The sequence below is a fragment of the Oncorhynchus mykiss genome, chromosome 12 (genome assembly GCF_013265735.2).
Source record: "Oncorhynchus mykiss isolate Arlee chromosome 12, USDA_OmykA_1.1, whole genome shotgun sequence".
Lineage (NCBI taxonomy): Eukaryota > Metazoa > Chordata > Actinopteri > Salmoniformes > Salmonidae > Oncorhynchus > Oncorhynchus mykiss.
In genome coordinates, this window is record NC_048576.1 from 8417545 (window position 1) to 8431724 (window position 14180).

The 14180-nt window shown below is 46.0% G+C and overlaps 1 protein-coding gene across 3 annotated transcripts in view; it reads right to left on the reverse strand.

The window, feature by feature from the left end:
• The window catches only part of ptpn13 (protein tyrosine phosphatase non-receptor type 13), a 169121-nt gene that overhangs the window by 125994 nt on the left and 28947 nt on the right, over positions 1–14180 (reverse strand). For all 3 annotated transcript variants that reach the window (XM_036936815.1, XM_036936814.1, XM_036936816.1), the window contains exon 2: positions 12097–12216. In XM_036936815.1, the coding sequence (XP_036792710.1) occupies positions 12097–12211 (115 nt within the window). In that variant the 5' untranslated portion in view covers positions 12212–12216. The remainder of the gene's footprint in view (positions 1–12096; positions 12217–14180) is intronic.

Sequence of the window (14180 nt, forward strand, 5' to 3'; positions counted from 1 at the left end):
CAGGACAAATTAGCTAGCAACAGCAAGCTAGCTAAATAGGACAAATTAGCTAGCAAGTGCAAGCTAACTAGCCATAAATGTTTAATGCTTTTCGACCTGTCCCCAAATTAATATCATTGGTTCAGAGTCTGTTTTGATATTTTAACCTGTGTGTCGTGATTGCGTTTGGTGTGGGGGGACAAAATAAATGTATGCATGATGCAGCCGGTTTGGGTTCCGTGTTACAGCTGCCAAAGGTGCTTCTATAAAAAGCATTGACTCAGGGATTTACTTATGTAAATCAGATATTTCTGTATTTCATTTAATACATTTGTCTAAAAAGATGTTTTCACTTTGTCATTATGTATTGTGTAGATGGTAAATGTTTTATTTAATCCATTTTTAATTCAGGCTGTAACAAAATGTGGAGTAAGTCAAGGGGTATGAATACTTTCTGAAGGCATTGTACATGCATGTACAAAACTCTTTCCATGACAGACTGACCAGGTGAATCCAGGTGAAAGCAATGATCCCTTATTGAGGTCCCTTGTTAAATCCACTTTAAATGTAGGTGAAGGGGAGGAGACAGGTTGAAGAAGGATCTTTAAGAGGATGAATGGGCAAGACAAAATATTTATGTGCCTTTGAATGGGGTAATGGTAGTAGGTGCCTGGAGCAACGGTTTGTCTCAAGAACTGTAAAGCTGCTGAGTTTTTCCACACGCAACAGTTGTGTGTTTCAAGAATGGTCCACCACCCAAAGGACATCCAGTCAACTTGGCACAACTGTGGGAAGCATTAGTCAACATAGGCCAGAATCTGAGGACAAAGGGGGGAGGTGATACTCAATATTAGGAAGGTGTTGCTAATGTTTGGTATAGTCATGTATGATTACATGTATAAAATGAAGGCTTTTTGGACATGGTTGACATGCACAGGATTCCGATTGGCTAATAAACATTCCCATCAACTAACCAAGGACACAGTAGAGCATGCAATCTCAATGTGGATGGTTGTTTGTTTTGATGGTAGGGGAATGTTCTGGACCATTGTAGTAAGAAGTTACTTCAATTACATATGGTTCTCATTGCAAATCCTTCACTCAGCATTCCATAACCATGCACATGAGGTCACAATTTGTACGACATGGGTCCTGTTATGTCTGGCACAAACCAAACACTGCATTCCTCAGTAAGAACCTCCTATCAACCGTCAAGCATGAAGGTGTTCGTATCACGGTGTGGGGGATGCTTTGCTGCCGCGTGGCCTGGACGACATGCCATCATTGAAAGAACCATAAATGAACCATGGATTCTGCTCTGAAAAATCTGAATTCCTACAAGGGAGAATGTCAGGCCATCCGTCCGTGAGCTAAAGCCCAGCTGGGTCATGCAACAAGACCATGACACAAAAAGACACAAGCAAGTCTACATCTGAAAAGCAACTTTGAAATAAAGTTCTGTAATGGCCTAGTCAAAGTCTAGACCTAAACCCGAGCGAGATGTGGCCGGACCTGAAACAAGCAGTTAACGCTGGAAAATCCATAAATGTCACTGAGTTAAAGCAGATCTGCATGGAAGAGTAGGCCAAAATATATCCAGAGTAGAGATAGGTATAAGTAGTTCAACACTCAAACTGATGTCAAAACTATATCTTCAACCAGAAATCATATTTCTTTTCAAATACTGTAAAAAATAAAAAATAAACTATTTACATTTGCTGTGTCTTTTTTGTTGTTGGTTACTACATGATTCCATGTCACAGTTTTGATGTCATCACTATTATTCTACAATGTAGAACATAGTAAAAATAAAGAATAAACCTTGAATGATTAGGTGTCCAAACTTTTGACTGGTACTGCACACACACACACACACACCCCACACACCTTCAAATTAGTGGAATAGGCTATTTCAGCCACACCTGTAAAACAAGGTCCATACAGAAATGGTTTGTCAAGATCCGTGTGGAAGAACTTGACTAGCCTGCACAGAGCTCTGACCTCAAACATCAGGCCCGACCTCACTAATGCTCGTGGCTGTATGTCCCTGCAGCAATGTTCCAACATCTAGTGGAAAGCCTTCCCAGAAGAGTTGAGGCTGTTATAGCAGCAAAGGGGGGGGGGGGGGGGGACCAACGCCATGTCAATGCCCATGATTTTAGAATGAAATGTTCGACACACACACACACACACACACAGTTAGTCTATAGATAAATGTGCATTTTTTTTCCCCAGTACAGCCTTTGTTCTAAAAATAGCTTCTTTTTTTTATTTGAGTACCAGGGGGAAAATCATGCGGCTGCTTAGAACAGTCAAAAAAGGTCAAATGCCCTGATCAACAACTACAGGAAGTGCTTGGTTGCAGTCATTGCAGCCAACGGTGGCATAACCAGTTATTGAGTGTAAAGGGTCAAATTCCTTTTTCACACAGGGGCATTGGGTGTTGCATAACGCTTTACTAAATAAATGGGGCGGAGTATCTATATGTTGGTCTCATTTGTCCACTCAGGTTCTCTTTAAAAATAGGTTTTGGTTGAAGATCGATAACATTCAGTGACTAAAATATGCAAAAAAAGTTGAGAAAATGAGGGAAATACTTCTTGATGCCACTGTATGTATGAGGAGCCAAGACCAAGGCTCCATTTCACATTCATTAACCAAGGACAGTAGCATTCTGAAGCCGCATGCCAGACTATCACCCCCACCACCCTGAAGGTACAGGCCAATTACACAATAACCACACTGGGCAGGCCTGAGTCAAAAAGGGAGGAAGGAGACTGACTCAGAAGAAGTAGGTTAGCAAAATCCTGTTGGAGGATTCCCGGAATCAGGAACAGAATCCTCCAACTGAGATTTCTCTGAAAACCTTTTATTTATTTTAAAGTTACCGGAACTTGAAGGATCATATGACAGAAGCTGGGTATTGTCCTCTGACCCTAGTGACGCAGACAACCTACAAAGAGTCTGCCATCTCTCTCTCTCTCTACAGTGTGACCGGTCTGATGATGACATCAAGGGCCTTCGCATAGATGACCAGCATGTGGTCAAAAGGGCTGGCTGGCACTCAAGACAGACCGGCCCACGGCCCGAGAGACCGACCAAAGGCAGCAGAGCCCTTTGAACCGCCATGTTGTCAATACAGACCACAGGCAGTGGACAATAAAGCATCCTTTGTATGAAAGTCTGTTGGCCAGCACCACAACCCCTCCTCCCCCCCCTATCCTTATCTGTTGAACACTGGGGTTGTGCAGGCTGAGGTACCAGCAGCTTGCATTGTGGAACATCTCAAAGCTCAATAGGCCATTTGTTGGAGATGAGAAATTAGTCAAATCAATAGAACAAAATATAAATTAATGATATTTCTATATGTCAATCTGCCACACATTTCCTTGAACATCGCACTACAAAATATAGGCTACATTGTTTTCATTGAAGGATCAACGGAGGGTGAGAAGGCCACCTAGAATGAAGTAAAGAAAGCATGGTTCACTGGAGATGCACTGTTGAGACAACTTTACTCCCTTAACAGCTAATATGAAATAGTTCAGCAAGTCATTTTGGATTCACTTTTAAATATGTTCATGAATCAAAAATGGATCGAGAGCCTCAAAATCACAGAAGTCCATTAAAATATATATATTTTTTCTTTCTTTTTAATTTAGTTTTTTTAAAAGGCTGAAATGCTCAAGAGCAGTTCCATCGTTAGGAATGCCAAACCATCATATGGAAGCGCTAACAGACCGAGTCTCAAATCCCACCCTATTCCCTATATATATAGTGTACTCTTTTTGACAAGGGCCAATAGTGCTCAGTGCACTATATAGGGAGCCAATTGAGATGCATCCAGAGCTTAGAATGCCAAATACAAATATTTCCACATTGAGTGAGGTAACTGGCTAACTTAGCTAGAGGCAGGATCGCTGTGGTTTGGAAGAAAGTGTGTGTTTTATATCTTGACCGGGCATTAGAACTATGACATATTCTGTTTGACATCTGCTATGATTTATCTCACACCAAACAGTAGGCTTATTTGGCTCAAATATAATAAAAGCCAAAAATAATAAAATAAAACAAGTTTTACAAGAGTAGGTGGTTACGTCCTTTGACTCGTGAGCCTACAAAATCGGTTTAGGGAATATTCGCAAAACAATTAGGTAGCTACATACTGCATCTTCCTGAAACACCATGTCATTTGTTCAGCATTTCATTTACCATTTTAAAATACATACAGGCCAGGCAACTAATACATGTAATAGAATTACACAGAGTCAGAGACATGTTTCTATTGTTGTCCTCTTTTGCTAGGTTAGTGGCAGAAACCTTAGTGACATGGGCACTCTGATATGCACGCAATCATACACAACATCCACAAAAAAAAAATACACACACACACACACACACACACACACACACACACACAATTGAAGTCAGAAGTTTACATACATTTAGGTTGGAGACAAAACTAATTTTTCAACCACTAATTTTTCAAACCACTTTTTCAACCACTTTCAACCACACACAACCACTATTTTTCCAACAGTTATTTACAGACAGATGATTTAACTTACAAACTATATCACAATTCCAGTGGGTCAGAAGTTCACATACACTAAGTTGACTGTGCCTTTAAACAGCTTGGAATATTCCAGAAAATGATGTCATGGCTTTAGAAGCTTCTGATAAGCTAATTGACATCATTTGAGTCAATTTGAGGTGTACCTGTGAATGTATTTCAAGGCCTACCTTCAAACTCAGTGCCTCTTTGCTTGACATCTTGGGAAAATCAAAAGAAATCAGCCAAGAACTCAGAAAATAATTGTAGACCTCCACAAGTCTGGTTCATCCTTGGGAGCAATTTCCAAAGGGGGGAATTTTTACTTGGATTAAATGTCAGGAATTGTGAAAAACTGGAGTTAAAATGTATTTGGCTAAGGTGTGTGTGTGTGTGTACACACACACACACACACACACACACACACACACACACAGAGTGCAGGGCAGAACACATGGCTGAGAAACAATTTCTGCCAGTCTTTTGGTTCAAAGCCACTCTACGTGTGTGTGCGTGCGTAGAGTGGCTTTGAACCAAAAGACTGGCAGAAACGGCTTCTCAGCCATGGAGTTTTTCTCCACTTCCATATTTAAAAACGTGTTCTGGCCCGTACCGCTCTTGAACCGACATGGCACAAAATCTGTAGCACTGCCTCTCGTGGCGTAGGAATGACAGTCTCTAACAGTAGTAAGACAGCTCTTCAGATACTGGGGGACTGTACCATGCACGATTTCATGGTCTAATTCAAGCGTCTGCTGAATGACTCTTTCATCAACTGATAGCCACCGTAGTACACTGAGCTGAGAAGGGCCAACAAGAGCCCGAGGGAGAAGATTCAGAACGACCCTTGACATTATAGCCTGAGCTGCCTGTAGCTTGTTCTTAAATGAACAAATGGAAGCTTCTGTACCATGTAGAGTATGCAGCCATAGTGAGGCTGCAGAGTATGCAGCCATAGTGAGGCTGCAGAGTATGCAGTCAAAGTGAGGCTGCAGAGTATGCAGCCAAAGTGAGGCTGCAGAGTATGCAGCCAAAGTGAGGCTGCAGAGTATGCAGCCATAGTGAGGCTGCAGAGTATGCAGCCAAAGTGAGGCTGCAGAGTATGCAGCCATAGTGAGGCTGCAGAGTATGCAGCCAAAGTGAGGCTGCAGAGTATGCAGCCATAGTGAGGCTGCAGAGTATGCAGCCAAAGTGAGGCTGCAGAGTATGCAGCCATAGTGAGGCTGCAGAGTATGCAGCCAAAGTGAGGCTGCAAGGAACACTGCTGCAAGTGTTTTCAAGGTCCCTTTTTCTCTAGAAATGTGGCCTTTCTGACTAGAAACTTCACTTTCTGGTTGACCTTGGCAATTACTCCCCTGTCGGGAACCTGTCTTGTGAACAGCCTATCAACACAGTTCTCGGCTGTAACCGCTGTGTCACCAACTGTGACTAACACCTGATGATCTAGACATGGTAGAGGAGACGGGAGTGGAGAGACATGGTAGAGGAGAGACATGGTAGAGGAGAGACATGGTAGAGGAGACGGGAGTGGAGAGACATGGTAGAGGAGAGACATGGTAGAGGAGACACATGGTAGAGGAGACACATGGTAGAGGAGAGACATGGTAGAGGAGAGACATGGTAGAGGAGACGGGAGTGGAGCGACATGGTAGAGAAGACGGGAGTGGAGCGACATGGTAGAGAAGACGGGAGTGGAGCGACATGGTAGAAGAGAGACATGGTAGAGGAGACGGAAGTGGAGAGACATGGTAGAGGAGAGACATGGTAGAGGAGAGACATGGTAGAGGAGACGGAGTGGAGAGACATGGTAGAGGAGACATGGTAGAGGAGAGACATGGTAGAGGAGACGGGAGTGGAGAGAAATGGTAGAGGAGAGACATGGTAGAGGAGAGACATGGTAGAGGAGAGACATGGTAGAGGAGAGACATGGTAGAGGAGAGACATGGTAGAGGAGACGGGAGTGGAGAGACATGGTAGAGGAGAGACATGGTAGAGGAGAGACATGGTAGAGGAGAGACATGGTAGAGGAGAGACATGGTAGAGGAGAGACATGGTAGAGGAGACGGGAGTGGAGAGACATGGTAGAGGAGAGACATGGTAGAATAGAGACATGGTAGAGGAGAGACATGATAGAGGAGAGACATGGTAGAGGTGACGGGAGTGGAGAGACATGGTAGAGGAGACGGGAGTGGAGAGACATGGTAGAGGAGACGGGAGTGGAGAGACATGGTAGAGGAGACGGGAGTGGAGAGACATGGTAGAGGAGACGGGAGTGGAGAGACATGGTAGAGGAGACGGGAGTGGAGAGACATGGTAGAGGAGACGGGAGTGGAGAGACATGGTAGAGGAGACGGGAGTGGAGAGACATGGTAGAGGAGACGGGAGTGGCGCGACATGGTAGAGGAGACGGGAGTGGCGCGACATGGTAGAGGAGACGGGAGTGGAGCGACATGGTAGAGGAGACGGGAGTGGAGCGACATGGTAGAGGAGACGGGAGTGGAGAGACATGGTAGAGGAGACGGGAGTGGAGAGACAAGGTAGAGGAGACGGGAGAGGAGAGACATGGTAGAGGAGACGGGAGAGGAGAGACATGGTAGAGGAGACGGGAGAGGAGAGACATGGTAGAGGAGACGGGAGTGGAGCGACATGGTAGAGGAGAGACATGGTAGAGGAGAGACATGGTAGAGGAGAGGTCAAAGTAACACAGGATCAGAGGGGTGTGTGGAATCAAAGTATGACAGCGAGAATGGAATGCCAAAACGTCTTTCCTTTGATGGCGCTGTAAGAAGCAAAAAGGGTACTTATTAATCACGTTTGTGGACATGGATTTAGGAATTAGTAAACAACACAAAGTTAACAGATGTATATATATCTCTCATGCCTAGCTTGTTTCTGTTTGGGACTAGTGAACTAGATCCATGAAATCAATATATTGATCCGCATGAGCTTGCAGCAAAAACATATCTAACATTCTTGAAATCAGATCGTCCCCCCTACTTTAAACACTGCGGATAAATTAAATATATACACTGAACAAAAATATAAAAACGCAATATGTAAAGTGTTGGTCCCATGTTTCATGATCTGAAATAAAATCCCTTTCTCCTTTGCCTAGAAGATCCACCCACCTGACAGGTGTGGCATATCAAGAAGTTGATTAAACAGCATGATCATTACACAGGTGCACCTTGTGCTGGGGGCAATAAAAGGCCACTAAAAATGTACAGTTTTGGCACACAACACAATGCCACAGATGTCTCAAGTTGAAGGAGCGTGCAATTGGCAAGCTGACTGCAGGAATGTCCACCAGAGATGTAGCCAGAGATTTTAATGTTAATTTCTCTACCATAAGCCACCAACGTAGTTTGAGAGAATTTGGCAGTACGTCTAACTGGCCTCACAACTGTAACCACGTCAACCCAGGACCTCCACATCCGGCTTCTTCGCCTGCGGGATCGTCAGACCAGCCACCCAGACTGCTGATGAAAAACTGTCAGAAACGCTCTCAGGGAAGCTCATCCGAGTTCTTGTCGTCCTCACCAGGGTGTTGACCTGACTGCAGTTTGGCGTTGTAACCCGACGTCAGTGGGAAAACGTTGACCTTCGACGGCCACAGGCATGCTGGAGAAGTATACTCTTCAAGGATGAATCCCAGCTTCAACCGATGGCGTTACGTGGGTAAGCGGTTTGCCGATGTCAACGTTGTGAACAGAGTGCCTCATCATGGCAGCGGTGGGGTCATGGTATGGGTATTAAGCTTTCGAACAACAAACACAATTGCATTTTATTGATGGTGATTTGAATGCAGAGAGATACCGTGACGGGATCTTGAGGCCCATTGTCGTGCCATTCATCCACGCCACCATCACCTCATGTTTTAGCATGATAATGCACAGCCCCATGTTGCAAGGATCTGTATAAAACTCCTGTAAGCTGAAAATGTCCCAGTTCTTCCATGGCCTGCATACTCACTAGACATTTTACCCATTGAGCATGTTTGGGATGCTCTGGGATGACATGTATGAGAGCATCATCCAGTTCCCGCCAATATCCAAAAACTTCGCACAGCCATTGAAGAGGAGTGGGACAACATTCCACAACCAACAGCCTGATCAACTTTATGCGAAGGAGATGTGTCACCCTGCATGAGGCAAATGGTGGTCACACCAGATACTGACTGGTTTTCTGATCCATGCCCCTACATTTTTTACTAAGGTATCTGTGAACAACAGATGTATATCTATATTCCCAGTCATGTGAAATCCATACTTCATGGCCCAATTCATTTAATTACTTCCTTATATAAACGCAATAATTTCAACGATTTTTAATGAGTTAGTTCCCTGTTAGACTGTTCCTTGTAGCTAGATCCCTTTGGACCAGATTTTACTTGACATCAAAAGAAGACATCCAGCATTCCCACATCCAAATCATGGTCATAATAATAATAAAGTAATGAGTGAAATGTTTATTAACATTACTACATTTTTGTTGTTGATCGTTTGTCTGATTGTATGCATTGCTTTTTTTTCAGAGTACGTGTGTATGCAACACATGGGGGGGGGTGAATTAATTAATTGTATTATGCATTGTGATGAATTGTACTTACATATGCTATACAATACCTTTACAGTGTATTCACATAGTATTCAGACCCCCTGGACCCCCCCCACCACGTTGCAGCCTTTTTCCAAAATGTATTTAAAAAAATCCTCAATCTACACACAATACCCCATAATGACAAAGCAAAAACATGTTTAAAATTTTTTGCAAATGTATTAAAATACATAACAGAAATACCTTATTTACATAAGTATTCAGACTCTTTGCTATGAGACTCGAAATTGAGCTCAGGTGCATCCTGCTTCCATTCATCATCCTTGAGATGTTTCTACAACTTCATTGGAGACCACCTGTGGTAAATTCAACTGATTGGACATGATTTGGAAAGGCTGTCTATGTAGGGTCCCACAGTTGACAGTGCATGTCGGAGCAAAAACCAAGCTGAGGTCAGGGGAATTGTCCGTAGAGCCCCGAGACAGGATTGTGTTGAGATCTGAGGAGCAGTACAAAAACATGTCTGCAGCATTGAAGATTCAAGAACACAGTGGCCTCCATCATTCTGAAATGGGAGTTTGGAATCACCATGAATCGTCCTGTAACTGGTCGCCCAGCCAAATTGAGTAATCGGGGGAGAAGGGCCTTGGTCAGGGAGGTGACCAAGAACCCGATGGTCACTCTGCCAGAGCTCCAGAGTTTTTCTATGGAGATGGGAGAACCTCCCAGAAGGACAACCATCTCTGCAGCACTCCACCAATCACCAATCTGATCACCAATCAGACCTTTACGGTAGAGTGTACAGACGGTAGCTGCTCCTCAGGAAAAGGCACGACAGCCCGCTTCGAGTTTGCCAAAAGGCACCTAAAGGACTCAGACCATGAGAAACACGATTGTCTGGTTTGACGAAACCAAGATTGAACTCTTTGGCCTGAATGCCAAGCGTCACGTCTGGAAGAAACCTGGCACCATCCCTACGGGGAAGCATGGTGGTGGCAGTATCACTACAGTGAAGCATGGTGGTGGCAGCATCATGCTGTGGGGATGTTTTCAGCGGCAGGGACTGGGAGACTCGTCAGGATCGAGGCAAAGATTAACAGAGCAAAGTACAGAGCGATCCTTGATGAAAACCTGCTCCAAAGCGCTCAGGGCCTCAGACTGGGGTGAAGGTTTACCTTCCAACAGGACAACGACCCTAAGCACACAGCCAAGACAACACAGGAGTGGCTTTGGGACAAGACTCTGAATGTCCTTGAGTGGCCCAGGCATAGCCCGGACTTGAACACAATCTAACATCTCTGGAGAGACCTGACAATAGCTGTGCAGGGACACTCCCCATCCAACCTGACAGAGCTTGAGAGGATCTGCAGAGAAGAATGGGAGAAACTCCCCAAATACAGGTGTGCCAAGCTTGTAGCGTCATACACAAAAATACTCTAGGCTGTAATTGTTGAAGCACCTTTGGCAGCAAAGTACTGAGTAAAGGGTCTGAATACTGATGTGGACTTGATATAACATTTACCTGGTCGTGCTGCTGCTCCGGTTTCAACTGTTCTGCCTGCAGCTATGGAACCCTGACCTGTTCACTTGTCCTGGAGCTGCTGTTTTCGACTCGCTCTCTACCGCACCTGCCGTCTAACTCTGAATGCTCGGCTATGAAAAGCTAACTGACGTTTACTCCTGATGTGCTGACCTGTTGCACCCTCTACAACCACTGTGATTATTATTATCTGACCCTGCTGGTCATTTATGAATGTTTGAACATCTTGGCCATGTTCTGTTATAATCTCTACCCGGCACAGCCAGAAGAGGACTGGCCACCCCTCATAGCCTGGTTCCTCTCTAGGTTTCTTCCTAGGTTCTTGCCTTTCTAGGGAGTTTTTCCTAGCCACCATGCTTCTACATCTGCATTGCTCGCTGTTTGGGTTTTTAGACTGGGTTTCTGTATAGCACTTTGTGACATCGGCTGAAGTAAAAAGGGCTTTATGAATACATTTGATTGATATTTCAGTTTGACAAATTTTATACATTTGAAAAAAAATCTGTTTTTGCTTTGTCATTATGGGTTAAGTGTGTAGATTGATAAGGGGGGAAAAAACAATTTCATACATTTTTTAATACGGCTGTAATGTAACGAAATGTAGAAAAAGTCAAGGTCTGAATACTTTGAATGCACTGCATATAAAAAAATATATAGTTACCATGGAGACATTGGAGATATAGCAGATAAGAATCATGAGTCATTTAAATAAACCACCATCCTGGGTCACTGTCTCAACAGGACCATAGACTTTCTGGGAAATGTGTAAATGAGATGAAAATATAGAGAGAGAGATAGAAAGAGAGGCAAAAGAAAACAGAGGGTATTTTGTGGCCTTTTTGTTTGAGGAAAACAAAATGGAGGCCGATACACAACAGTTAACATAACAAGGATGGTTATGCTGAGAATGGAGAGAAAGAAATGAAAGAACAGAGAATGACAGAAAGATAAAAAGGCTTCAACTCGTCCAATCAGACCAGATAAACCGGGGGAACTGGATGACAACGAACACACACACCTCTGAATCGCTCTCTGGTGATTGCTGGAAGAAGTAGATTGTGTCTGGACAACGAGAGCTCTCAGCAGTCTCACTCCCTAAGGTATACACAGTGAACTCTGGTTACCTAGCGATATGTCGTGGCTGCAGTGGCTTCACTGAATAACGTCAGACTCACTTTTTGCTCAACACCCTCGTCTCAGGGGGTACTGAAACTTTGATGAATCTTGTGATTACTGTAATCAATCATATTTATTTATAAAAGCCCTTCTTACATCAGCTGATATCTCAAAGTGCTGTACAGAAACCCAGCCTACAACCACAAACAGTTGAGCAATGCAGGTGTAGAAGCACGGTGGCTAGGAAAAACTCCCTAGAAAGGCCAGAACCTAGGAAGAAACCTAGAGAGGAACCAGGCTATGAGGGGTGGCCAGTCCTCTTCTGGCTGTGCTGGGTGCTATATCAACGTACCTCTTCTGAATAGCTCCTGGAGGCTATCAGCACTCTGACTGAGGACAGCCCACACCTCCTCCTCTTGAAGGGGACCTCCTCGCACCTCCAGAGCTTCAGCCAGAGAGACATGCATCGTCCCTGGGAGGAGAAAATATAAACACACATTATTATTAAAACGAGCTAAGTGGGGACAGTGGCTTACAGTATATTGCAATTATAACAAAACCCAAAAATAATGGACTTGCATCATCCCGGAGGAACAGAAATATCTAATACATTTAAAACATACTTTAGCTTAGTGGTTTGTTGTAATTGGGGGGAGGGGGGTGTTAATTCCAGGGAGTGGGGATCTCCTGTAAACAGATCTTATGTTATGTGATTCATTCTTCCACGTGAGTTTTAAAACCGCTAAGGGAGAGGAGAGAAAGAGGATAAAGAATGCGATGTCACTACAACACCAGCACTGTAATACGGGCTAGGTCTCCCATCACATATTGCTCCCCTCCAGCTGACATAACACACCGGCCCGCTGACGCAACGCAACAGCCCCCTGACGCAACGCAACAGCCCCCTGACGCAACGCAACAGCCCCCTGACGCAACAGCCCGCTGACGCAACGCAACAGCCCGCTGACGCAACGCAACAGCCCGCTGACGCAACGCAACAGCCCGCTGACGCAACGCAACAGCCCCCTGACGCAACGCAACAGCCCCCTGACGCAACGCAACAGCCCCCCGACGCAACGCAACAGCCCCGACGCAACGCAACAGCCCCCTGACGCAACGCAACAGCCCCCTGACGCAACGCAACAGCCCCCTGACGCAACAGCCCCCTGACGCAACGCAACAGCCCCCTGACGCAACGCAACAGCCCCCTGACGCAACGCAACAGCCCGCTGACGCAACGCAACAGCCCCCTGACGCAACGCAACAGCCCCCTGACGCAACGCAACAGCCCCCTGACGCAACAGCCCGCTGACGCAACGCAACAGCCCGCTGACGCAACGCAACAGCCCCCTGACGCAACGCAACAGCCCCCTGACGCAACGCAACAGCCCGCTGACGCAACGCAACAGCCCGCTGACGCAACGCAACAGCCCGCTGACGCAACGCAACAGCCCCCTGACGCAACGCAACAGCCCCCTGACGCAACGCAACAGCCCCCTGACGCAACGCAACAGCCCCCTGACGCAACGCAACAGCCCCCTGACGCAACGCAACAGCCCCCTGACGCAACAGCCCCCTGACGCAACGCAACAGCCCCCTGACGCAACGCAACAGCCCCCTGACGCAACGCAACAGCCCCCTGACGCAACGCAACAGCCCCCTGACGCAACGCAACAGCCCCCTGACGCAACGCAACAGCCCCCTGACGCAACGCAACAGCCCCCTGACGCAACGCAACAGCCCCCTGACGCAACGCAACAGCCCCCTGACGCAACGCAACAGCCCCCTGACGCAACGCAACAGCCCGCTGACGCAACGCAACAGCCCGCTGACGCAACGCAACAGCCCCCTGACGCAACGCAACAGCCCCCTGACGCAACGCAACAGCCCCCTGACGCAACGCAACAGCCCCCTGACGCAACGCAACAGCCCGCTGACGCAACGCAACAGCCCGCTGACGCAACGCAACAGCCCGCTGACACAACGCAACAGCCCGCTGACACAACGCAACAGCCCCCTGACGCAACGCAACAGCCCGCTGACACAACGCAACAGCCCGCTGACATACTTATAAAAACCAGGGAGTGTGAGGAATAACAACCCCCTCCAAGAACACAGGAGACTATTATATATGAGAACCACCCCCCCCAAAAAAATACCAAAGACCCGAAACGTGGACTGTTCTCCATGCTACAGTCCGGCAGGCGGTACCAGTACACCAAGGCTCAGACCAACAGACTCACACAGCTTCTAAACGGTTAAATAGATAACTACTGTTCTACTACAGACTATCCACACTGACTGTGCCCATCCACAGGACTCTCTCTACACACTCAGACAACCTACGCTGCTGCTAAAATGATTATCGATTAAATAACCCCATTACCCTGCTGTCCATTGATTATTGAGTGTCATTACATTAGTATCTATTTATCC